The 27,496-nt window shown below is 40.8% G+C and overlaps 1 protein-coding gene across 1 annotated transcript in view; it reads right to left on the minus strand.

Moving 5' to 3' along the window:
• The window catches only part of LOC135875083 (protein adenylyltransferase SelO-like), a 44,938-nt gene that overhangs the window by 11,405 nt on the left and 6,037 nt on the right, over positions 1 to 27,496 (minus strand). The window contains exons 7-17 of the mRNA XM_065400063.1: positions 26,692 to 26,759; positions 22,871 to 22,958; positions 21,455 to 21,524; positions 19,569 to 19,641; positions 17,843 to 17,926; positions 15,905 to 16,034; positions 15,543 to 15,587; positions 15,362 to 15,443; positions 15,178 to 15,270; positions 1,673 to 1,752; positions 202 to 245 (exon numbers count right to left, since the gene is read on the minus strand). Of these exons, the coding sequence (XP_065256135.1) occupies positions 202 to 245; positions 1,673 to 1,752; positions 15,178 to 15,270; positions 15,362 to 15,443; positions 15,543 to 15,587; positions 15,905 to 16,034; positions 17,843 to 17,926; positions 19,569 to 19,641; positions 21,455 to 21,524; positions 22,871 to 22,958; positions 26,692 to 26,759 (857 nt within the window). The remainder of the gene's footprint in view (positions 1 to 201; positions 246 to 1,672; positions 1,753 to 15,177; positions 15,271 to 15,361; positions 15,444 to 15,542; positions 15,588 to 15,904; positions 16,035 to 17,842; positions 17,927 to 19,568; positions 19,642 to 21,454; positions 21,525 to 22,870; positions 22,959 to 26,691; positions 26,760 to 27,496) is intronic.

The raw sequence follows: 27,496 nt of genomic DNA on the forward strand, positions 1-27,496 counted from the left end.
AGGCTCTGTATAACCTGCAGGAAAGCAAATGTACATATTTCTATTCCCAGTGGACAATTTTGATACTTTCTTCAGACCACTGACATGTCACAACCACAGTAATTATTTAATTGAATACCTAGTGCATGGATAGCATACTTCTGTTACCTAACGATTTCCAATTGCCTGAAAAGTTCTAAATTCTTCAATTGATTTACTTACCTGTCATTCTTTTTTTTCTTGTACTGTCTGAATCACCCATGTCACTATATGTGGAAAACCAAAAAAAAATATTACATGAATTTTGTGCACTTTAACTTCTCTTGTTGATACCACATTTCCCTCTTTTCCCTTTCATTATAGTTTCCTATCCTACTGTAAATAGAAAAAAATCAATAATTCCATTAGTTGAACAGCAAGAATTAAACAAACCTAACTGGCATATCTACTTTCCCTTTTATCCCTCTCCTAACATTTTCCCAAGACATCATTCAAAAAGTATTCATTCTACATTTGTTTAGTACATATACTCCCTCAAGGTTTCTCAGAAGATAATGCATCCAGTACAAAGTGGCTGAGTTTCATTCCTGTACTGAATATATTCTAAATGCATTCCATTTGACACTATTGACCTAATTTCCTAAACTGCATATGATCAAATGCAAGTGGCAAATACTTATTCACTGGCACAAATGCCAAATTACAAATCTTACTGGACATTTACCAATATCTCAGATTTGTAGCTGCAGCTCTGACAAATGTATGTGCAAATTAGGCACATAATTTTGCCATGCATTTGTGGGGTTTACTTACTTTTTAAAATATTTTGTTCTCCTTCCATTGAAGTTAATAGGAGTTTTGCCATTGTTTTCAATGGAAGCAGGATTAACCCCCTAAGTGCAATTACACTCTGAAAAATGACTATGTGAAAATGGCATTTTCTTTCTCAGCAGATTTGCTCCTCATGTACATTTGCTCCCTGAGAATTGTAGCTTTAAAGAGAATGAGAATTGTCGTGAGTTTAAAAATGTTTGATTTCTCATGTTTTACCACTATCAGCCCTGCAGAGTCAACACAACTATGTAAGAGCAAACAGGGTTCCTTGTTGGCTTATGAAACAACAGAATTTTAGCTGGTTCCAACTGTGAAGCAGACACCTATGCAATCCACTGTCTTTCAATTACACATTGAGTCACATCTGTGCAGTCCCCTAAGTCCAAGGCAACAGGGTTGCAGAAGTGTATATGAGAAGAGCACCTGACCAGAAGCATATAGATTACTAGTGAGAGAACACAGCTTGACTTTCAAATCCCAGACTGAGTTTGCTGGGTTGTCAGTTTAAAAAACAACCATAATTGTAAAGTGAGTAAATATGCTATGGGGTCACTGAAGGACACTTCAATGCTGAACTCCATAACGTCATTTTTACAAAGTTGTGTTTCAGAATAGACCAGATTGTAATTAGATAGAATAAATATACATTCCAGCCATGCAATTATCATGGCAGCTAGTGAGATCCCCATGCACACAGGGAAAAATCGCATGTAAAAGTATGCCCAGGAGCAATATATAGAATTGGCTAAAGACCATGCAATATCTGACCCAGACCAGGATAAGATTAAGTTTACCCCACCTAAACTCCACTGGCAAACATACTCTTGTTATTTTTAATTTGAAACTGTATTTATCTTACCGTCCTAATCTCAAGAGGTATATAGTAACCCAGTCTGAAAAGAACTTGTGTTTAGCAAGGTCCTGCAGAGCCCAGAATTCCTAAATGAAAAAATACCGTTAATGATAGGTACACTGCAGGTTGTTACTTATAAATCTGTTCACTTTGTTCATTGCTTGTAAAAAATTCTAGGACATAAGCAGGGCAGGAAGAAGCCACAGTGCTTGGCACTTAACTTTTCTTTAGTGTGCTTGCTTTGTGTTTCATGCTAACCCAGAGAGATGCTACAAGGATATCGGTGCTACCTGTGTCTGAGCTTTGTGTGCCTCAAGTGAGGCCCCTTTATAAATCACTTCTTTTACAGAAAATACACAGCTATTTAAAAATATTTGTGAGAGGGAACGAAAATGAATGGGAAAAGAGGTGGTAGACAAAGAAAATAAGAGAGGAAACAGGGAAGGAAAGGGAGGAGAAAGAAGTCTGATAAAGGAGCAAGATGAGAAAGCAGACTCAGGGCAGCCACAAATCAGGTTTCACAAGCTGGTTAAACTGTGCTTACAGTTGCTTTGCATTGTCTGTGTGGGACAAAAAAAGCCAGCAAAAATGGATAAATATTACAGAAGAAGTCTAAGAGGAAACAGGCACAGATATGCATAAAGAGATACACCACAGTACACGAGAGAAGGAAACGAAGAGTGAAACAAAGAAAGGGACGTGAAAAGAAAGAAAAACAAGGGAGTCAGGGAAAGTAATGGGGTAGAAGGACTGGCTTGAGCAACCAGCTTGTGGATAGGAGGAGAATGTGGAAGTCCGGTATTCCTATGTGTGGATATGAGGATAAATGGCTTTAGCGGGAGAAAAGAGATACTCCTAGCTGAGAATACAATGGTGTTAAGTTGCTGTTCTTGCAATATTCCTGCTGGGTTTTGGCATGTGTTTATATGTGCATCTGGAGGGAGATATGCGAGTGGTCTGCTGATTTGTAAGAACATACCTTGCCACTGGCAAAGCATTCTTGCATAGATAAAACTATCTGTTTTGCATGCATATGAATCTTTTAAACAGCATAAAATTACATCTGGTATTTCAAACAAGGTTTGGGGGATCAGAATTACTGGGTTAAATTATTTTCTACCTTGAACAGAACACTTTCTCCTAGAAAAGCCTAAATTGACATGCTTGAAACAGTTTGTTCAGCTACTCAAACAGCAACAGCCCAAATAAGGGCTGCAGAAGGCCCTCGGCCTGGTGAAGGGGTGTGATTACTACACAAGGAAAGGAATGATCATCCAGCATTAAGGTGTTGGCCTAGGATTTACTGCCACAGATTTCCTAGGTCACCTTGAGCAAGACATTTAATCTCTTGTCCCTCAGTTAAATGGGGATTATAGCACTTCCCTACTTTACAAGTAGGGGGTGTGAGGATAAACATATTAAAGATTGTGAGACGCTCAGACACTATGGTAATGGGGGGCATATAAGTACCTCAGAGAGACAGACACCGCTAAACTGATTCACCAGCCTGGCCCCTCACAGAAGAGGAGATGCAGTAACCAAGAACACAACTGCAGCCCACAGCTGCTATTGTAGCCTCAGGAGTAACTCCACTGCATGTTTGGGAGGATTCCATCGGCTAAGAGCCAGGGAGAGGTTTTGTCTCTTACAAAGCTATTCTTGCTCTTACGTATATACACTTTTCTTCTCAGTCATCCCTTTGGTATACACGAGTCTCTCCAAAATAGTAGTACTTTGCACATCTACAGCATTTGCCATCTGAGGCTGTCAAAGAGCTTTTCAAATATTAACAAATCAAACCTCAGAGCAACCCACTGAGGCAGGTATCCTCATTTTACAGATGAGGAAACTGAAAAGCAGAGACTTTGGCTAAGATCATCTAAACGTCTGTGACATAGCTGGGAACAGAATCCATATCTCCTGATTTTCACACTCAGCCTTATGCACAAGAGCATTTTGCCTCCCACAAGGATGCATTTGTATATCTGCTAGCCTGTCCTGAGCTGGATTCAGAAGAGAAGCAAAAAGGTCAAAAAATAAAGAGGGTCTATGAGTTTTCTGGACAGGATGAAATGTGCTCCCCACAAAGAAAATAGCCATAGTAATCCTTTGTAAAAATATGTGTGTTTCCTTCCAGATTTCCATGAGTCCCCTTTGGGGAGTCTATACTGTTTATTGTTTATTAAATTATTACTTGCTAAGCGTCCTCCACACAGTCAACACCTCAGTTAATCCTCCACTGTTGAGGACAGCATTAAATGCAATCTGTATATTTTTCTACCTCATTTTACAGTTGCTAGATTGTTTTTACCTGTTTTATTTTGCTATTTAGCCCTGGAGGTTAGGCTCATTTGAGTTATCTGTGGGATGGGATGGGACTATGGGCTGGGCAGGGGACAGGGACAAAGATGTGTTCCCATGTTCTTAATTTGTGATCAGGGCTAGTCCTAGGCCCACGTTGGGATTGGAGAGGGACCAGATGAGGGATGGGGCCATGGTGGGCCCAGGTTCAAATTAGGGCTGGCGATGGTCCATGGGCCAGTTAGCATTAGGTCTCGGGGCCAGCTAGATGGCCTAAATAAAAACAGAGATTGAGGTCATCTGGGGGGCCACGCTGGGGATGGCTCAGTGGACATGTTAAGGCTAAATCTGAGTGTGACCTAATAAGCCCTACCTAACATTAGGTTTGGTGCAAGCACCAGGGCTAGGCTCAGAGTGAAGACTGGCTAGTAGCTCCAGGCTGGGTGCAGCCTGCTACATTGAAGTCAGGGTTAGGTAAAACCCAGTGGGCCTTGGCTAGGGTTAAGGTTAATGCAGGCAAGTGGGAACAAGATTGGATTGGGGTGGGCCAATGGTCCCAAAGTAGGGTCCAGGCTTAGTACCTATTGGTGGGCCCATGTTAGGTTAAAGTAGGTGCTAATTTGTGGATCTAGACTAGAGTTTTGTTTATTACCAGTTTGTGGAGCTGGGTTGGGGTTAAACACACTAAATATTTCAGAGCCTTTTGGATTTTTAAGTCTGTTACTGCTGTTGTGAAAATGGAATTTCCTGTATTTTGTCTTTGAAATATACCAGATTCCTGAATGCTTTGCTGCCATGGAAACAGATGGTGAAAGGCCTAAAATAGAACAGGCAACTCTAAAGCAACAATTGATTCACAAACTCCATTCTCCTCCTCACTATGAAAAGCCGGTTTTGTGTAAACAATACTTAACTTAAAACAACCTACCTTGTTTCCATCACTTCAACATTAATTTAATACTTGAGAATACTTAGCTCTCTCTTGTGTGTTACATATTCAAAGTTCTGTACAAACATTAATTAATCTAATTAAACTAAAATGAAATTTAATTATATTAGACTGATTTCTATGAAACCCATAGCTACCTCCAAAACTAGCAGAAACCTTGTCAATATTATATATTACCTCAAATTACTATTTTGACTATTGTAAATCTTATGGGGATTTTTATTTGACTTTACATTTTTTTTAAAGAAAAAAATATCAAGTCTGATTCTTAGCTGATGTAAATCAGTGCAGCTCCAGAGAAGACAACAAAGCTATGCCAGTTTATGCTACCTGAGTAGCTGATCTATTTTGTTGACTTCCAACCCTGAGACAGAGTGCAAGAAATGCTAATTTCCCCAACTATAGTATGACGTTGCACTCCATATGTTTTATGGAAATATGCTTACGAGTGTAAATATAATGTAACTGGAATATGCTTTATGCAAAAGGTATCTTGTAAGGTATCATTACAAAGCTTATAATCTACTGAGTGTGTTCATCTTAGTTGTATGAATGTATCATTCTTGTATCTGAAGCTAGAAATATGAAGTATTACTCTGAAGTCCTATTGTAACTATGCAAAGAGTGGGCCATTAATGGTGGCTTGGAATCTTGATGGCTCCCATTAACCAGGAAAATTGGTTGTAAATGGCTCTGTTTACTTGTAAGCCTTCCTGCATGCGTGAGTAATGAAGCCTTCCAGCCAGTGAGTAATGAAGTCTCACAGGACATGTGAACATGTCACATGATACTGAAATCCATCTTAAACCTGGTGCTTTTCCATTTAGAAGGAAAGGTGGGAACCCAGAGAGAGACAAAGAATTCCTGCCTGTGGCAAAGATATAAAAGGAGGTGGAATAGAACAAAGGGGGCTGTAGTCATGAGAAAACCTCTAGTTACCACCTGAGCTGGAACTAACAAGAACTGTACCAGGGGAAAGGATTGAGCCCAGACTAAGAAGGGGTCTAGTCTGTGAAAGAAGCTTACTGGAACATCTCTGAGGGTGAGATATTACCTGTAATCAGTTTCTTAAATGTATTAGGCTTAGACTTGCGTGTTTTGTTTTATTTTGCTTGGTAACTTACTTTGTTCTGGCTGTTATTACTTGAAACCACTTAAATCCTATTTTTATACTTAATAAAATCACTTTTGTTTATTAATTAACCAGACTAAGTAATTAATAGCTGGGGGAGCAAACAGCTGTGCATCCCTATCAGTGTTATAGAGAGCGGACAATTTATGAGTCTACCCTGTATAAGCTTTATACAGAGTAAAACGGATTTATTTGGGGTTTGGATTCCATTGGGAACAAGGTGTTTGGGTGCTGGAAATAGGTGACTTGCTGAGCAGTTTTTGGTTAAAGTCTGCAACTTTGGGGGTGTGGACCAGACCTGGGTCTGTGTTGCAGCAAACTAGCGTGTCTGGCTTAACAAGGCAGGGTTCTGGAGTCCCAAGCTGGCAGTGGAAAATGGGCTCAGAGGTAATTCCAGCACATCAGGTGACAGTCCCATCACATATAGTCTATGCATTATAGAATCCAAATACTCCCTTTATCACATTTGCAAAATTAGGTGCCTATGCTGCATGTACACAATATATGTGTGTCGTAGCAGATAACTGCATAATGTAAATGGCTAAATGAACATGCAGTAATCCATTTTGCACAGGAAACTATCTGTTTTGCATGCATAATTACCTGTTTGCACCGATGTGCTCAACTCCCAATGAAGCTCACAGGAAGCACTCAAAATGTTTAAGGATTGGGACCATATTTTGCATACACAACTTAGTTACTTTTGAAAATTTAGACCTCAATCCAGTAAATTAGATAATTTTTTCACATTTTAGCTCATAGATCTACACAGATGAGTAACTTCATGCATGAGAGTATTCCCACTACACTGATATGGGATTACTTACACAGAGAGGTTACTCATCTTGAGCAGTAACTGGAGTTCTTTGAGATGTGTATCCCTATGGGTGCTCCACTTCAGGTGTGCTAATGCCACTTGCACCTTTAATTGGAGATTTTTCGTAGTAGTGCCCGTTCAGCCCACATATGTGCCTTAAGCTTCCTCATGCCTCACTGCAAGGCTATATAGGGCTGTGCAGGCAAACTGCCCTTAGTTCCTTATGTACCATAAAGTCCCCAGAGGAAACTCCAAAGCAGAGGGGAAGGAGGGCGAGTAGTGGAGCACCCATAGGGGGACACATCTCACAGAACTCCAGTTATTGCATAAGGTGAGTAACCTCTTCTTCTTTGAGTAGTGTCCCTATAGGTGCTCCACTTCCAGTGACTACCAGCAGTAACCCCAGCTAGAGAGGGAGACTTTTGTGCCAAGTCCAAGATTGAAGACACCACAGCATTTCCAATTGCAGCATCTAATCTAGAAAACTGGACCAGTGCATAATGCTTAGGAAAAGTGTGTACAGAAGACCAAGTGGCAGTTTTACACATTTCCAGAATAGGAACATTCTTGAATAATGCCATAGAAGCAGACAGAGATCTCATGGAATGGGACAACACCCTAGAAAGAGACTGTATAGCTAAAGATTTATAGCACAATATGATACAATCAGAAATCCACCTGGAGTGTCTGTTGGTGGAAATTGCTGAATCTTCGGATTTATCCACAATAGTCACAAACAGTTTGGGTTACTTCCCAAATGACTTGGTTCTTTCCAAATAAAAGGCTACCGCCCTCCTAATGTCTAAAGCATGTAAAATGGCCTCTTTGGACCGATGAGGCTTGGGGAGGGGAGGGGGGGGGGAAACGGAAGGTGCATAATCTGGTTGATGTGAAATTCAGATGATATCTTGGGTACAAAATGCGGGTGTGGACATAACGAAACCTTGTCCTTGAACAATACTGTAAATGGAGGATCTGCCATTAGAGCCCCCTTCTTCTCCAATTCTGCGAGCAGAGGTGATTGCCACCAAAAAGGCTGTCTTCCAAGATAAATTAATGAGGAAAGAGGTTTGGCTCAAAGCATAAGGCATCTAAGTACTAAATTCAAATCCCAGATAGGAGTGAGTTCCTTAACTTGGGGAAAAAGGTTTCCCAGTCCTCACAGAAATCTTACAGTTGTAGGATGGGTGAAGACTAAGAATCCTTCAACTGCTGAATGGAAGGCTGCTATAGCCTCCAAGCGGACCTTGACAGAGCTGAAAGACAATCCTGTTTTTTTAGTTCTATGAGGTAATCAAGGATCATCAAGAGGTAAGAATGAACAGGTGGAAAACTTCTCTGGACACACCACAGGCTGAATCTTTTCCATTTGTGGAGGTAAGCATATCTCATGGAATCTTTTCTGCTGTCCAATAATACTTGTTGTACCTTGTAGAGGAGCGGACTCACCCCTGCGGTGCCTCCTGCTGGTCTCCAGGAATTAGCTCTTTCAGCGTCCTGGAGCGCCCTCTGCAGGCCGGTGGTCCGCCTGTCCTCTGGCCCCCGTGTCCCGCCCTGGACCCCGGTGCCCTTTTACCTGGGGTGCTGCCCCCTGGCAGTAACCCCTCAGTCTTAGGGTCTCCCCTCCCCAGGGAACCCCCACTCACTATTCCCACCTCGCCTCAGTATAAGGCTACTGCCCGTCATCGTCTAGCCCCACGCCCTGGGGCAGACTGCAGTATCAGCCTACTCATCACTGGCAAGGTTGGGTCTGGACCTGCTGCCCCTCTCTGGAACCCAATGCCTCTCTGGGGCCTTGGACAAGGCCCTGCAGCCTGGGGAGTTGCTGGCCTGGAGCTCCCCAGCCCTGCCTCACTCTAGGCACCCTGAGCTTCCCAGCAGCCAGGCCCTTCTCTCTCTGAAGGCAGAGAGAGACTGTTGAGCTCCTGGCTCCCAGCCTCTTATATAGGGCCAGCTGAGGCCTGATTGGGGAGTGGCCCAGCTGCGGCTGCTTCCCCAATCAGCCCAGCTTTAAGAGCTGAAGCCCTTTCCAGGGCTGCTTTTACCCTTCAGGGCAGGAGAGGGTGTCCACCCCGCTACATACCTCCTTAGAACAAGTCAACTGTAGTCCCATGAACCATCAAGGAGCCAAGTTCTGAGACGAAGTACACTCAGGTTAGGATGAAGAGTGCAGCCAGCATCCTGGGGGAAAATGAGGAATGGATGGAAGGCTGATCATCTGACAGATGGTTAGGTGAATCAGGAAAGGATACCATATTTGTCTGGGCCACGCTGAGACTATTATGGCTTTGCTGTGCTTGATCTTATTGATTGCCTTCAGAATCAGGGTGTTGGGGGAAACACATATGGAAAGCCTTCTGTTCATGAAATGAGGAAGGCATCTCCAAAAGAGAGAGGACCCAATCTCCCCCTTGAGCAAAAACGTTTGCATTTCTTGTTAGTAACAGTGGCAAAGAGGTCTATTTTTGAACTCTCCAAGTCCAAATTTTGATCAAGAATCTGAGGATCCAACTCCCATTTGTAGTCCTGGGAGAAGTGCCTGCTGAGGTCATCTGCTAACTGGTTCTATATCCCTGAAAGATAAGTTGCTGAAATAAGGATGCAATTGGCTATGCACGAGTTCCAGAGCTTTACTGCTTCAGCATAAAGGGAAGGGGACCTGGCCCCTCCCTGTCGGTTAACATAAAATATGCAAGCTATGTTGTCCAGGAGACTCTTTATGGATTTGTTCCTGATTAAAGGGAGGAAGTGGATACATGCATTCCTGACTGCCCTCTGTTCAACGAGGTTGATGTGTAGTTGTATCTCTTGGGAAGACCATTTGCCATGTACTGTGAGGGTCCCCCCAGGTGCATCCCCCAGCCCCTCAGGGCTGCATCTGTCGTTATAGTGATAGAGGGAGAAGGCTGAACAAACGGAATCCCTGCACTGACTTTGTCGGTGTCCCTCCACCAACTGAGAGACTCTCCTACCTGACGAGGGACCGACACTAACTTGTTCAAGCTGTGTTTGTTTGGAGTACAAATAGTCCTGAGCCAGCCCTGGAAATATCAAAGGTGGAGCCTGGCACATGGCATCACAAAAGTGCAGGCTGCCATGTGTCTGAGCAATTGAAAACAGCTTCTTTTTGATATCTATGGGCTGATTTGAATCTTTTAGACAAGATTCGCTAACATCAAGAATCCGTTGAAGGGAAGATCAGCCCTAGCTGATATAGTGTCCAAGGAGGCTCTTATGAACTCTATTCTTTATACCGGGTTCAACTTGAATTTCTCAATGTTGAGCTGCAACCCTAGCTCATGGAACAGGGAGCTCATCCTCTTTATGGTGTCAAAAATGTCATTGTAAGACTGGCCTTTGAGTAGCCATTTGTCGAGGCACGGAAAAATGGTTATCCTCAGATATCAAAGATAAGCTGCGACCACCGCCAGCACTTCTGAGAACACTCTTGGGACAGACAAAAGGCCAAACAGGAGCACTCAATATTGAAAGTAATCCTGGTCTACTGAAAAGCACAGGAATCATTTGTGAAATGCGTGAATTGCGATATGAAAATAGACATCCTGAAGGTTGAGGCCTAAAAATCAATCCCCCAGTTGTAATCACTGAATTCACTTGGAGGTTTTTAAGGCCCGGCTTGACAAAGCCCTGGCTGGGATGATTTAGTTGGGAATTGGTCCTGCTTTGAGCAGGGGGTTGGACTAGATGACCTCTTGAGGTCCCTTCCAACCCTGATATTCTATGATTCTATGATTCTATGAATTATAAATGTAAGTCACACCATCCTGAATTTTTGAGACTTGACAAAAGTTGTTTAGGAGTCTTAGATCTAAAATTGGTCTCCACTGTCTGTTCTTTTTCGGGACCAGAAAGTAGCTGGAATAAAACCCCTTCCCTCTGTACAGAATAGGAACTGGTTCTATTGCACCCATTTGCAGAAGTGAGTTAACTTCTTGCTTTAAGAGGTGCTCAGGAGAGAGGTCCCTGAAGAGGGATGGGGAAGGGAGGTAAAATGGATAGCGTATCCTGATCTTATGATCTCTAGCATCCATTTGTCTGATGTGATTCTCTCCCATGCAGAAAGAAAATGGGAGAAACAATTTCCATAGAGCGGAAGATGGGTAAAATGGTGTATGTGTAGCTTGGTATTGAGAGATAGTTCCGGGCCCTTGACCAGTCCATCAAAACTGACGCTTAGATGATAATGATGGTGCAGAAGGAGCAGGTGATCTCTTCCTCTGGAACCTTGACTTTTTCCTGGGTGGTTGATATGGTCTCTGAAAACCTGAGAATGAAGTGGGAAGGGATCTTTGTGCAGTTTGGGATCTACTAAATTTTCATTTGTTTGTAGGCGTGTAAATCCCAAAGGATCTTAATGTGGTTCTGGAATCCTTAAGGGTACATAGTGAATCATCAGTGGACTCAGCAAACAGCTTGAGGCCATCGAAGAGAGGTCTTCAACGATGATTTGGACCTCCCTTGGGAATCCAGACAGCTAGAGTCAGGAAGTCCTCTGCAGAGATGGATTGAGCGGCAGTATCGGCTGCATCCAAAGAGGCCTGTAGTGATATTCTAGCTAACAGATGACCCTCATTAACAATAGCCTGAAACTGGTCATGTTGATCATCCAGCAGATGCTCAATAAAGGTGGTGAATTTGGCACAATTTGAGTGATTTTATTTAGCCATGAGAGCTTGATAGTTCGCAATCCTAAACTGAAGAGTCATGGATGAATAGATCTTACTGCTGAATAGATCAAAGCATTTTTGGTCCTTATCATATTGCGTGGCCTTCGCATAACATTGTCTGCCATGTTCATTTACTGCCTCCACAACCAAGGACTTTGGTGTTGGATGGGTGAACAGAAATTCAGAGTCCCTAGCCGGGATGTAATATTTTCTTATAGGCCCATTTGCACTTCAGCAGAATCATCGCAGGGTTCTCCCAGATGGATTTGGCAGGATCCAACTGAGCCTCATTAGTAGGCAGGTCAACTCAGGTAGAGGGAGTCCATTGGAGGATGTCCAGGAGCTTATGTTGTGACTCCCTGATCTGGAGGGAATCTGCAATGCACTTCATTAACTTTTAGAAGTGTCCAAAGTCGTCAGCCACAGTCAATGTGGGAGGTATAACAGCTTCACCTGGGGAAGATGAAGAAATGTTTGTTGGGGAGTGACCTCTTTATCTGCCCTGGCCTCCTGCCCCTCAAAGGTGCCTGAGGTAAGAGAGGAGGAGAAGTTGGAGTACAGGAGCTTCTCCCCTGTATTTCCTGAAAGAGAGACTAGGGGCATGGTAAAACTGCTGATGGATCCCAGTAGGCCTCTGAGAAGGACCAAAAGGCATCGGGTGTTGTGATAAATGAAGGGGGGGCGGTAACTCCCTTTTATGGACACCCAGCCAGCCAGTTAGCTATAAAATTCCTCTTAGTAGCTGTTCTCTACTGCTTTACCTGTAAAGATTTAAAAAGTCTCATTGTTATGCATAGGTAAAAGGAAGTGAGTGGGCACCTGACCAAAAGAGCCAATGGGAATGCTTGAACTTTTTAAAATTGAGAAAAAACTTTCCCTTTGTCTGTCTGTGGTTGTTCTCCTGGGAAGAGGGGGACAGAGCTGCGATGCTGTAAAAAGCTTGGGGCCAGGTATGAAAAATCATCAGTATCATACCTAGAAACTACTCATTTGAAACCCCAGATATGTAAGTAGATCAGGAAATGTCTAGGAAGACGCAATTAGGTTTATCCCTTTATTTCTTTATGGCTTGTGGATTCCGCTGTGCTAACCCCGGTGCTTTTGTTTTGCTTGTAACCTTTAAGCTGGACCTCAAAAAAAAAAACTATTCTTAGTACAATTAAGATCCTTGTAATTGCTCTTTTAAAATCTAGCAATAACTGAGTTCCCCGATGTATTTTCCTTACTTTATTTTTTAAATCAAATTTACCTTAAGATTTTTGTGTCTTAAGAGGTTTGCACATGTTGTTTAATTAGCTGGTGGCAACAGCTAATTTCCTTTTTTTTGTTGTTCTTTTTTTCATCTCTTCCCCGGGGGGGGGGGGGGGGGGAAGGGGGTGAAAAGGCTTGAGGGTATCCCACAGGAAGGAATTCCCAAGTGAGCCTTCCTGGTCTCTCAAAGAGGTTCTGCAGTTGAGTGGTGGCAGCATCTACCCATCCAAGGTCAGAGAAAAGCTGCAACCTTGGGAGTTTAATACAAGCCTGGAGTGGCAAGTATTAATTTTTAGAGTCCTTGCAGGCCCCCACCTTCTGCACTCGAAGTGCCAGAGTGGGGAATCAGCCTTGACAGGGGTGGCAACCACGTGTGCTTGAACAAGGTCTGGGATACAAGGGCCTTTGATGCAACTCTCTTATCAGAAGTGTCAGGATAGAAATCCCTGGATCAAAATATTCAAATTGGAGGAAAATTCCTCCTCTTCAAGAAGGGAAACACCGGTACTCTCTGAAGATGTTGGCGAGTCAAGCGGTACTGGGGAAAGGTTGCATCTCAGTGACTGTGTTTTTCTTGGTACTGATAACCTCCTGGTACCGATCAATAAGGGAGACTCCGGCCTCTCTGAAACAAATAGATCCCTTAAGAATCTGAACTCCTATGATACCGGGTTGGTTTGAAGAGTGGGGCGCCATTCCATTGTTGGTACTGAGGGTATATGCTGTTCTGGCAAGTCCACTCTAGTTGAAATACATGGTACTGATGAAGATGCCTTGGGGAGTGCAGAGACTGGATAAGAGGCATGGTGTCTTCCCGGTACTGACGCCATCTTAGTGGCCAACTTAGATATAGACTTTATCAAAGAAGTTGCGGGTACCGTTTTCTGAGCCTTGGAATGCTTCGATGAAGCATGTTTTCTTCTGCTGAGCCTGGCGCCTGAGGTACAGGATCGATTCCGAGAGCATCTGGAGCCTCAGCCATACCCAAGGTGGGACGCAAGGTCTCCGCAGAAGTCTTACTCTGTGGAGACTGAGGTCTTTTTGAAGTGGACTCTTTCTTTGGAGAATGACTTTGTTTTCTATGGGTCTTCTCTGTGGATCTACCTCAGGTAAACATGTCAAAGTTGACGGGGCACTGTGTTAATTAAGTGACTGACATCCAGGGGGTCTCCTGACCTGGATCTGAGGCCAGTTGGAGGGAATGCTCCATCATTAAGAGTCTCAGTTTTAGCTCTCAATGTTTTCTTGCCCTGCCCTTAAAAGTTGAGCAGATGGAGCACTTATGCGGGATACGAGACACCCCCAAGCAACAGAGACAACGGGAATGCCAGTCACTGAATGGAATGGCCTCCCGGTAAGAGATGCACTGCTTGAAGCCTGGAAAGCCTGACATACCCCAGGGCAAAGGAATTTAATATGGGAAGTTTTCCCTCCCCAAAGAGGAAAGGGATCAAGAGAAAGTCCCCCTAAATAAAAAGTAAATAAAATAACTAAAGAAAAAACAATAAACTAAAGAAGGGTAACCAGGCTCAGAAACTTCAAAAATAAGGCACACTAATGCTCTGTGTTAGGCCCAGGAGGCTGAGAAGGAACTGGGCCAGTTCACCCATGCAGCCCTATACAAACGCTCCCCAGGTTACACAAACCCGACTTACACAAATCCGCACTTACGGGAAAAGTTTCGTAAATTCCGTAAGCTAGAAAGTTTTTTTTTTTTTTTTTTTTTTGCGCGTAATGGTCGGGTATACGTTCCCGACTTACGCAAAATTCGAGTTACGCAAGGCGTTCTGGAACAGAACGCTTGTGTAAGTCGGGGCCCAAGGAAGCGTAGGTCACATGCACAGGCCAAATGGGCACTACCACCAAAAATCTGATTAAAGGCGCAAGGGTGTGAGCTCACCTGAAGTGGACACTGCTCAAAGAAGAAATATAAAGTTGGCAGATGTGGGGTCCTTATCTGTAAAGGCTGTAGAATGTAAACTTTGAAGATACCATATATGCTTTATGAAGAACTGCTTTTAGCTATCTCTTTATTAACAAAAGTAGTTTTTTTCCCATTAATATTTCTGCTGTTTAAACATATACACTTAAAAGCAATAAAACATGTTAGGAGATGGAGTTCTCTTAGCAATCCTTTCATCTAATGTGGCTGAAGGTGCTCAGAAGACATATTTGATGTATGCAGGCATTCATGCAAGTGAAGTTGTGTGTGGATATAGTTCTGTGAGTGTCCATGTTATGCCTGTAACTGAAAATTTGATGCATGCAGTTTTCACTATGTACCCTTAATTACTCACTTATTCATTCCATACTTGCCTAGGTGAGCTCAAAGGCCAGTAAGATGTTCCTAAAATATCATGTATTAATTAATACCTGAGGAATACGGAGCTCTTTTAGCTGGTCTTGAGTAATCTCACTGAGCTGCCGAAATGCCATTGTAAAATCAGCCTTTGTATCTTCCATGAGCTAATGAAATTAAATACATTTCTATCAGTGTTTTTAAAATATTAGACATCAGTTCAAATATCCCCAAAAGAATGACCAATAATAAACTCACTTTTAGGAGAAATGCAATCAAATAGTTATCATCCTCACTCTCCCCAAGGAGACCCAATTTTGCTCTAAATAGTTCTGTAAAACTGAAAGTAGTAACAGAAATTATGAAGGCAAAGAAATTGTTCCAAAAACATATTCTATAGTATATGCTTCTTTAAAATCTGAGTTATGGAAGTACATACCGGGTATAATAAAGCTCAGAGTATCCCTCCAGAATCTGGAAAGCACTATAAAAGTAAGGAAATATCAAATCCTATTGACCAACAGTAATACCAAAGACACAATTCAGCTTCACATTCAAGTGTGAAACCTTCCTCTGGCTTGTACCTATTTATGAAAAACTTCCCTCTTACCCCATTTTGGTATTTTTTTTAATTTTTTTTTTAAAACAGTCTTGTTTGGCCTGTAACATATCCAGAAAATACTTTCTGTTTAGAAATCAAACTTCCTAAAAAGATAGCCCCCTTTTCTCCTACACATATGGCCATTATAGCATATCTCTCTAGTTCTTTTAAGTGTGAAGATATTTTTAAGGATAACTTACAGCTGCTTTTGTCTGCGATCCAATACAGGTTTTAGAGCTTGTAACAGCTTGTTCAGATTAAACATCCCAACATTTGCTTGGTTTCCTATTTTATACCTCCTTTCATCATCAGATGTGTTTGGAACAAAATCTGTTTGAAACAAAGCATCACATTTCTACAACAGATTAATTAGAATAAACAACCAAAGTTAAAATATTAAACTAGGCTAATTTTTCATATTTACACAGCAAACTAATAGAAGTCCTGCAAGCACTAAATATTAACTCAGAGTACTCCAAACACAAGAATATTTATTTACACTGGATTAGCCCGAGATCTAACATTTGCCAGAGTAAGGAATACATTCTTAGAGCACAAGTTCCCAGATGGTCACAAGTGTTGTTTTCCTACTTCAAGACACAGAATAAATTCAGATATTTAAACAGCCATTTTTTTTTACACTCTGAATAATGTTTTTCAGTATTCTTTAATATAAATAATGCTACTATTAAATATCATATGGTTAGATGCCTAGGGATTCCGGTCTTCCAAACAACAATATATTTTTACGATGTAATCTAAGTAAATGAGATGCATATATTTTTAAGTAGCCTAGTGACACGAATTATCTGAACATAAAGATTATTTCAAAATGTATATAATTATATATTTGCTTCTGAAATATTTAGGGCTAAAATGTTCCAGCACAAGAAAGTTCACTTTGAGGAGTGGCGAATAGGCAAATGCATACCCTTCATGAAAGGCATAATGCAGCCAGGAGCAAAGGGTAAGCAAGGCCACAGCATCAACCTCAGAAAGGATGCAGCATGCACGTCTTGTCCAGAACAGGGCCAGCTCTGCTGGTCGGTGTCTATGAGGGGAAAGGCTGTCGTCCTGGATCCTCCTTTGTACTCTCTGAGGAAGCTACTACCAGAAGCAATACTAATGGGGATCAGCCCCGGCACTCAGAAGGAAACAAGGACTGTGACTAGGAACAGCATCTCAGAGTTGGTGTCAAATAGGAATTCTACTTTGTTTGATTAATTGTTATTAGAGGTGGGCCCAAAACACTACTTCAAATGCAACCCCACTCTCCTCCCCAGCCCACCTACATAACTGTGAATTCTGGGAGCTGAGGCACATGTTCAAATCTGAATCCCCACATCTACATCCACTCCTCTGGTCTGGCTGCAGGGAAAAAAAGAAAACTAGAAGAGCCTCTTTTAAGGTTCCAGCTGAGATATGCCCAAGGTGTACAAGATCAGATTTCAGGAGATTTTCATCATTTGAGCCTGAAATCTTATGAAAATAGACAGTGAGATTTCAACACCATTGAGCCTGACCCCCAGCCATGATTTGACTTCCAAACCCCAGCCTAAATGTAATGTACATCTGAACACCATCTTCTGGACCTATGTCTATTTATTACAGATGGAGAGAGTAATGTAATTCATGCTTTCAATGAAAGATTTACAGTAAAGTGTCATAACTGGGCAGATTTGACTCCCTCCCCCCGCCCCCGGATTAACAGTTATGACTGTAAAGTCAAAATGATAAAAGATGACAGATTTTGCTTTTGGCTACTTTTAGCTGTATTCAATTTTTACAGATTTTTCTTGATTTCTGCTATAGCATCTGGGAATCTGATGAATGTCAGTATGAGAGATTCTTCATGGAAATGGGTTTAGTAGTAATATACATTATCTGCAAGTTTTTTAGTGTACAGTTTAAAATATAACTTGTATAATACACAGTAAAACTACTCTCTGATCTAAAATGCAACTAGATGCACAAAATTTATTTTCTGACCAATGTACATGCAGTACACATATGCAGAATCCATGTGCTAATAATGTTAATAACTTTCTGAGCAAACAAAAATTATATAACTTAACACAATAAGAAGGAATTTCATGTCCAACACAAAAGGTATATTCAAATACATGTGCTATACTCACTTGGATCATAGGACTCCATAAAACCAAATGGACCATAATCTATTGTTATGGATAACAAACTGAAGTTATCTGTATTGCACACACCTAGAATTAATCAACAACAAAAATACAACTATCAAAACAATAAAGTTGTTTAGTCTAGACACTACTGATTTATCAAAAGCAGAAAATTTGCTGAAAAGCCTAGATTACGGTGGATCTAAATTACAATATCTAAAGTTGGGCCCAGCAGATGAGAGTCTGGATTTTAAGCTAAATCCCTTGTTCCCAACCTTGCAGGCATTTTATATATCAAAACTGAAAACATCTGATGTCTCTGTGATATCTCATCTGGTTTCTATGCCTATATGGCACTGTCTTCTTTTACTTTCAGTGGCAACATTGAGGAACTATGACTACCTCATGTACATTTGATCAATTATTTTCCTTTCCTTGTGAGTTGTGTGTGCGCTATATTAGCAATATCATGCTGATTCTCCTTATGGGGTATAATTCTGAAACAAAGTTTCATAGCACATTGATAGTACAGTGGTTTTCCAAATAAACAAGTATTCCCATGATGCTGTACCAATAAATTCATGTATCAGTGAATTTAGGTACTGATATGGCCCCACCACTGCGGTATCTGACTATATAAGATAGGATCTAATGAAGGCATCACAAACTCATGCCAATTATATGACACCAACATGTGGTCTCTGCATATATTACAAAACACTATTATATGCACTAGTGCTACGTCAGTGCAACTGTCTTTCAAAAACAACCACTGTATTGTATCATCTAAAGTGTTCACTTTAAAAAAAATCCAGTGGACTGACCGAAATAAGTAATATTGATACAACTGTGTTCTTTGCCACTAACCAGCAACCCTTCTTAAAGAATTTTTTGAGAAGCCCATGTACTATGCCAGTCTTTTGCCTCTTCCTAATCTGTCTGCACTTTGAAAATCAAAACATCTCTTGACTCTGTCAGAGAAAACTTGCAGAAGTGCTAAACAACAACAGGGGTATTGTTGTAGGCAAAAATGCCAAAAAGTTTGAAATAAAGGACAAAAAGAGAAGAATTAAACATGACGAAGCAAAAGCCATTATTAAGTATATGTAAGGACCTTCATTTTTGATTTTTACCGATCTCTATCAAAAAATCCCCAGGTTTTACAAAAGCTAATTTTTTTTTGTTTTTTTACCGATTTTCACCTGAACTTTGAACCCTTCAAGTACATGAAAATACTAATTATCTTAAGAAAATCCAATACATTATATTAGATAAATGTGTTAATGCTAATAATAAATTAATATAAGTGTAAGTGTGGGGCTGTCTGTTAAAGTAAGGCAATGTCCTGGAAGATACACACACGGACGCATGCACACGTGCATATACGTACGTACTGTTAATATACAATTCATGAAATAAACCACAGCATTAAACTATTTTAAACTTTCAATACTCTTACTTTTCTCTACTTGTTGCTATTTTCCATCCTCCTGTCCCCCCCAATATTAACCCTGATAATTACCCAAAAAACTGTGAAGTTAGTTTTTTGCACCATTTTTAACTCGTTTTTTAATTTTTTTAATAAACACTGATACATTCTAGGGAATTTAAACAAAACAAATACCAAAACCAAAAGGCTTTGAGTTTATTACGGGTAAAGGGACTTTTAACAGACCTTAATATTTTACAATTACCACACCAATAATTTAATTGAGCTATCATTGCTTACCATGAGCAAAGCCCACTGACATCCACAATGCAATCAGATTTGCAGTCTCCAATACCACTCTAGAGAAAAAGTCCTGAAATCAAATACATTTTTCACTTCAAACCCTTTCATTAATAAATACGGATGTTATGTTATCAAATATATAATTTATTTAAAAATAACAGTTGGCACATTATACTGTTTTCTTTTTAATATTTGGGCACATCTTTTTTATGCCTGTCAGAACTTTTACATGGCACTCTCAATGAGTTGGCTGCATGATGATCTTATCCAAGAACACCCAGAGCTGTGTGACAATGCACAAATTCAGCTGCAATAGCAATAATGCTAAAACGAAAGTGTTATAGTAATGATATTGCATTTATTTAGGGTACAGCATGATCCTGCACTCCATCACTAGTCTATGGTTAGTATATGAAGGGCCTAAGGGGAACAAACATTAATGGAGAATGGGATATTACCATAATAAATATCAGAGGGGTAGCCGTGTTAGTCTGTATCCACAAAAACATCGAGGAGTCCGGTGGCACCTTAAAGACTAACTGATTTATTTGGGCATAAGCTTTTGTGGGTAAAAAGCCCACTTTTTCAGATGCATGGAGTGAAAATTACAGATACAGGCATAAATATATATTGGCACGTGAAGAGAAGGGAGTTACCTTACAAGCGGAACATGTACATGGCAGAGGGGCATTGCTGGCACATGATGGCATATATCACATTAGTAGATGTGCAGGCGAATGAGCCCCTAATGGTGTGGCTGGTGTGGTTGGGTCCTATGATGGTGTCGCTAGAGTAGATATGGGGACAGAGAAGGCAATGGGGTTTGTTACAGGGGTTGGTTCCTGGGTTAGTGTTTCTGTGGTGTGATGTGCAGCTGCTGGCATTTGCTTCAGGTTGGGGGGCTGTCTGTAAGCGAGGACTGGCCTGCCTCTCATGGCCCCACAGTATGCCAACATTTTTATGGCTGACTTAGGACAACATTTCCTTAGCTCTCGTCCCCTAGCGCCCCTCTTCTACTTATGCTACATTGATGACATCTTCATCATATGGATCCACGGGATTCCACCTGGATTTCAACAATTTCCTGCACATCTACTAATGTGATATATGCCATCATGTGCCAGCAATGCCCCTCTGCCATGTACACTGGCCAAACCGGACAGTCTCCACGTAAAAGGATAAATGGACATAAGGAATGGTAACATACAAAAACCAGTAGGAGAACACTTCAATCTCCCTGGTCATTCAATAACAGATTTAAAAGTAGCCATTCTTCAACAAAAAAATTCAAAACAGACTTCAAAGAGAAACTGTAGAGCTACAATTCATTTGCAAACTTAACACCATCAATTTGGGCTTGAATATGGACTGGGAGTGGCTGGCTCACTACAAAAGCAATTTTCCCTCTCTTGGTATTGACACCTCCTCATCAATTATTGGGAGTGGACCATATCCACCCTGAGTGAATTGGCCTTCAACATTGGTTCTCCACTTGTAAGATAACTCCCTTCTCTTCATGTGCCAATATATATTTTTGCCTGTAGCTGTAATTTTCACTCCATGCATCTGAAGAAGTGGGTTTTTTACCCACGAAAGCTTATGCCCAAATAAATCTGTTAGTCTTTAAGGTCCATTGGACTCCTCGTTGTTTTCATAATGAAAATGTTTGTGTAAAGTAACAGGGCAGGAAAAGACAATCTTCATACTTGAAGGGAGAACTGTGAGAATGTTGAAGAATAATATTTGCAAACATCTGTTTGATTAAAAACTGCAAGCCCACTTCAGTGATATTTGCAACATTTTAAATTTATTTTTATATTGTTAATACAAATGATGTTTTGTTGACAATATGCATGCAAAGTGAAAGTGTCTCTTATACTCACCAAATATCTATTTGAATCATTCATGTTTACTGATGGAAAATGTTCTTGTATGACAAAGTCTAGCAGTGTCCTGAAAAAAAAAAATCAAGAGTTCTTTAAGCAAAACCAGTATTTTTAGGACTGATGTGCCAAAGAGATGACTAATCATTCTTATTCTCCACATTAAAGGGCTGATCAAAGCCCAGTGAAGTCAATAAAGGAATACCCATTAACTGAAATGGATAAGACCCTAATGGAATCCGTTAGCAATAAAACTTAATATTTCACACATAGAACATGATTAGAAGCAGTCACGTTATGTTAAAACAACTCCAAGTATTAAATTCTCTGACTAGAGCACAATATTTGGTTACATGCCTGTATAACATTTTCTGACAAACTGGTTTGGTTATAAGAAAAAAATCACTACCGGGCAAAGTTCTGAGCCAAGTTTCTCCACACAGAACATTTTTATGGCTGAATTATAAACCCTTATAAAAAACAGCTATTTACCACAGTATAATACGGTTCTCCAAGAACTGCCTATATGGGTCCTGACAGCAAGTGACATGCAGGTCCTAGGTGCCTTAGCTTGGAACTTTCTCAGAAACTGTTGACTGGGACTGCACACATATAAACTAAAATCCTATATAGCACAGCTTCAACCATAATTCAGTTCCTTCCACAAATTAAAAATCTGCTGTAAGATTTCAAAATAAAGGGGACAGAGGGCAGGAAGCATGGATCCAGGCAGGCAATCATCTTAAGAACTGCTTATTATGGTAAGTAACTGCTATTTCTTCTTTGAGCACTACCTGCATGAGTCCCTACTGTAGGTGATTAGCAATCAGTCTATAGATTCAAAGGAGGAAGATCCGAGGAATCTTACTTGATTAAAGATCACAGAACAGCTCTCTCAAACTGAGCAACAAAACTGCTTAAGGGACAACATATTTTAATGATGAGAAAACTATAGTATTGTTAAAAAGCCTATAATAGTTCTGCAATAGTTTGTTACCCACATATATTATTCCCTTTTAATCCTGCATGCTGCTGGAAAATACATATTGCAGAACGTACTTCTGTTATTGTTATATTTCATATTTATATTACAGTAGCACACACAGGCCTCTATAAAAACTTTTACATACTGAAGCCCTGATCCTAAAAAATGTATACAATTGCTTAGTTAATGGGACTACTCGTATATAAATTTAAGCCCGTGAGAATGTTTTTGCAAGGTCAAGGCCAAACAGCTAAATGCAGCCCTTACCATGAATATCTGGCATTTGAATCTTTATTAAATAGTATTTCTTTCCTTATAAGTAAATAGCAAAATCAGGTGAATCAGTCCAATAAGTGATCTTCCTAAATTACTACTGTACATACATGTTTGAATAGGTTTTATTGATATTACTATGAAGATTTCATTCTAACCTTTGCAAGTCCAGTTCCCCAGAATGAGCTAAAATTTCCAAGGAACCTATACGAAACCACGATTTGGCAACACGCAGGACTATTGCACCTTAAACATAAACATATATGTTAAATTTAAATAGAGTATCAGCAAGTTAAGACAACCAATGCAGCAACAAGAATATATATGTACACACACACAAATGTGCATGTATATATATACACACACATGCACATATACACTAACATACACATGCATTTTTATAAATAAACAGATAAAACAACTAAAAATCAAATATGAGTGTGTGTACATTAAATCCTGCACAAATATTTTAACACTGTTTAATTTGCTTGAAAATGACTGACATATATAAACCCATTTAAAAAAGGAACAGGAGCTTATATGATATAGAAAATTGTGCATTTAATTCCAAGAAGAAAAAGGGAAAAATGAGTAAGAAACAAACAATGAAGAGGAAAATGGAAGAGACAAAAGAAATGAAACAGGAGGAGTGAAGGGCCTAAATTTCAAAAGTGATTAGTGGTTTTGGGTCCCTATTCACTTTTGAAAATTTAAGCCTAGAAGCACACAAATTAAAGGTTCAAGAAAAAGCATCCAGTCAGAAATAGCATCACTGGTCACTCAATGCTAATTCAAACGGAGGAATGGAGCAGGATTGTTATGGAGGGCCCTAATCAACTAACTTAAAGCAGAGAAATAAGACAAACATACTAAAAGAATAAAGGGGGGAAAGAGAAAAGTCTTCTTTGGGCATTGCTATGTTCCAGATTTTTCCATTGATATATTGCAAGTTGCATACCTCTTAAAATCATAGAATATCAGGGTTCGAAGGGACCTCAGGAGGTCATCTAGTCCAACCCCCTGCTCAAAGCAGGACCAATCTCCAACTAAATCATTCCAGCCAGGGCTTTGTCAAGCCTGACCTTAAAAACCTCTAAGGAAGGAGATTCCACTACCTCCCTAGGTAATCCATTCCAGTGCTTCACCACCCTCCTAGTGAAAAAGTTTTTCCTAATATCCAACCTAAACCTCCCCCACTGCAACTTGAGACCATTACTCCTTGTTCTGTCATCTGCTACCACTAACAGTCTAGATCCATCCTCATTGGAACCCCCTTTCAGGTAGCTGAAAGCAGCTATCAAATCCCCCCTCATTCTTCTCTTCTGCAGACTAAACAATCCCAGTTCCCTCAGCCTCTCCTCATAAATCATGTGCTCCAGCCCCCTAATAATTTTTGTTGCCCTCCGCTGGACTCTTTCCAATTTTTCCACATCCTTCTCGTAGTGTGGGGCCCAAAACTGGACACAGTACTCCAGATGAGGCCTCACCAATGCCGAATAGAGGGAAATGATCACATCCCTCGATCTGCTGGCCATGCTCCTACATATACAGCCCAAAATGCCGTTATCCTTCTTGGCAACAAGGGCACACTGTTGAATCATATCCAGCTTCTCATCCACTGTAACCCCTAGGTCCTTTTCTGCCGAACTCCTGCCTAGCCACTTGGTCCCTAGTCTGTAGCAGTGCATGCGATTTTTCCGTCCTAAGTGCAGGACTCTGCACTTGTCCTTCTTAAAACCTCATCAGATTTCTTTTGGCCCAATCTCAATTTGTCTAGGTCCCTCTGTATGCTATCCCTACTGTGGAAGCAGGGAAAGAAAGAGAGGGTTTAAGTGCAGCCATTTAAGACTTAGCCTAATATCGCGAGACCTGTAGAAGCAGGGCTCACATCAGAAGCGAGTGGAAAACAGCAGAATAGTCAGTGTGACCTAGCCTTGAGATAACGATGTTTGAGAAGAGAAAGTGAGAAAATACTGGAATAGATAGCAAATAGCCTAAATAAAATGCAGATGTTTTTAATTAATGCACATCACAAAGAAGTATAAATGCTTGTGTGATTTTGCTTGTACTTTGGGGAAACTGAGGCAGAGATGCTCTCTGTCAGCTGTGTTCTTCCCTTGCAATTGCATGTCCTGAATAAAGCTGTCTCTGATTTTGTTGCTTCCAACCTGAGAGTGCAGTTCGTTTCTTCCACACTACCCTCCAGCGTATCTACCACTCCTCCTAGTTTAGTGTCATCTGCAAACTTGCTGAGGGTGCAATCCACACCATCCTCCAGATCATTAATGAAGATATTGAACAAAACCGGCCCCAGGACCGACCCTTGGGGCACTCCGCTTGATACCAGCTGCCAACTAGACATTAAGCCATTGATCATTACCGTTGAGCCCGATGATCTAGCCAGCTTTCTATCCACCTTATAGTCCATTCATCCAGCCCATACTTCTTTAACTTGCTGGCAAGAATACTTGGGATACTATATCAAAAGCTTTGCTAAAGTCAAGGAATAACACGTCCACTGCTTTCCCATCATCCACAGAGCCAGTTATCTCATCATAGAAGGCAATTAGGTTAGTCAGGCATGACTTCCTCTTGGTGAATCCATGCTGACTATTCCTGATCACTTTCCTCTCCTCGAAGTGCTTCAAAATTGATTCCTTGAGGATGAGGATGATTCCTCCATGATTTTTCCAGGGACTGAGGTGAGGCTGACTGGCCTGTAGTTCCCCAGATCCTCCTTCTTCCCTTTTTTAAAGATGGGCACTATATTTGCCTTCCCCCGATCGCCACGAGTTTTCAAAGATAATGGCTCTGCAATCACATCAGCCAATTCTCTCAGCACCGTCGGATGCATTAGATCTGGACCCATGGACTTGTGCATGTCCAGCTTTTCTAAACAGTCCTTAACCTGTTCTTTCACCACTAAGGGCTGCTCACCTCCTCCCCATATTGTGTTGCCCAGGACAGCAGTGTGGGAGCTGACCTTGTCTGTGAAGACTGAGACAAAAAAAGCACTGAGTACTTCAGCTTTTTCCACATCATCTGTCACTAGGTTGCCTCCTCCATTCAGTAAGGGTCCGACACTTTCCCTGACCTTTTTCTTGTTGCTAACATACCTCTAGAAACCCTTCTTGTTACCCTTCACATCCCTTGCTAGCTGCAACTCCAAGTGTGATTTGGCCTTCCTGATTTCACTCCTGCATGCCTGAACAATATTTTTATACTCCTTCCTGGTCATTTGTCCAATCTTCCACTTCTTGTAAGCTTCTTTTTGTGTTTAAGATCAGCAAGGATTTCACTGTTAAGCCAAGCTGGTTGCCTGCCATATTTACTATTCTTTCTACACATCAGGATGGTTTGTTCCTGCAACCGCAATAAAGATTCTTTAAAATACAGCCAGCTCTTCTGGACTCCTTTCTCCCTCTTCTAAACCTTTTCCAGGGGAAGATACTGAGACAACCCGGTTGCTTCCCCTTCCATTCCTGCCCTGCCCCCACACCCTCTTCCTCCAACACATCCACTTTTATTTGGCATAAAAATCATAAGCAATTTCAGCTTCTCCCTTTAACATCTTTTCTGCCCTCTCCCTACCTCAGTTAGAGAGCAAGTATTTTGTAGCAATAATTAAGTTAAGACTAAGGTTACCATATTTCAGGTTCCCAAAAAGAGGACACTGCTGGAGGGGAGCTCTATCAAAATTCCCCCTTTACCTCTTTTGTTGTGGCTGTTGTGGTCAAATTTTGAAAGAGAAGACACACACGCAAGTCAGGTATGCCACACCAACAGCAGCCTTGACCACAGGAATTTTAAATTAAGAAACATTTGGGGGCTGATTTCCTCAGGAGGAAGTATAGTATCTAAATAAGGACTCTCTGGAAATGAGATGATTTGGTGCATATTTTCGTTCTAAAAATATAGTGCACTTTCCAAGTACACAATGTAAAAAGTCACTGGAGAATATTTTAAATGCATTGATTACCTCTTTCTTTTTTAACACTTCCATTGTAAAACTGGTCTCTCCACACATCATCATTACTTACAACTAAGCTGTAAGAGAAGATAAAAAGCCATGAAAGTTGTCTCAGCAAAAATATTTTGCAAGTCACATTTTACGATCGTATTTCATTTTAAAGAAGAAAGAAAAGATGAATAATTAGTGTGCTGGTATGATTAAGTCTTTAGAAATGATGTAGGCAGGTGACAAGATGAGGCTACAGCTTATTAGCAAAATGTGTTTGTTTCACCTTTACCTTATCCTCCAACCCCACAACCCATCCTCTGTCTGTTTCTTTCATCTGTGCCATCTTGTCATAATCTTAAATTGTGAGCTCTGGGGCAAGGATTGTCTTTTTTTTTAATTCGTGCTGTACAGCACCTAGCATGGTTGGGACTCCGATTATTGACTGATTCTGCTGTAAAATAAATAACAATAGTCTCAGACTCCCAGCTGACTGAAAGAAAATTAAAAACCAAAATCTGACATCACAATGTAGGTTTCTATCTTCATTCGAACCAGTGCTACCATACTAGTAGTCTCACCACCAACTTTCCTCCACATTAAAAAAAAAAAAAATCCACAAAACTGAAATCTCCCCAGTTCGGCTACTGAAAAACCTTATCCCCTTCAGATAAAAATCCAGACTCCCTCATTTGCTTTACAAGACTCAACCCTCCTTCTAGCCATATAAATGGATTTTGCTGTGTGCCCTAAAGGCAAAACAAGATGGATTATTTCTGACAAGGGTTGTAGGGAGTCAATTTCAAAGTCAAAGGACCCTCATGGT

This window comes from Emys orbicularis, chromosome 2, assembly GCF_028017835.1.
Source record: "Emys orbicularis isolate rEmyOrb1 chromosome 2, rEmyOrb1.hap1, whole genome shotgun sequence".
Taxonomy (NCBI): domain Eukaryota; kingdom Metazoa; phylum Chordata; order Testudines; family Emydidae; genus Emys; species Emys orbicularis.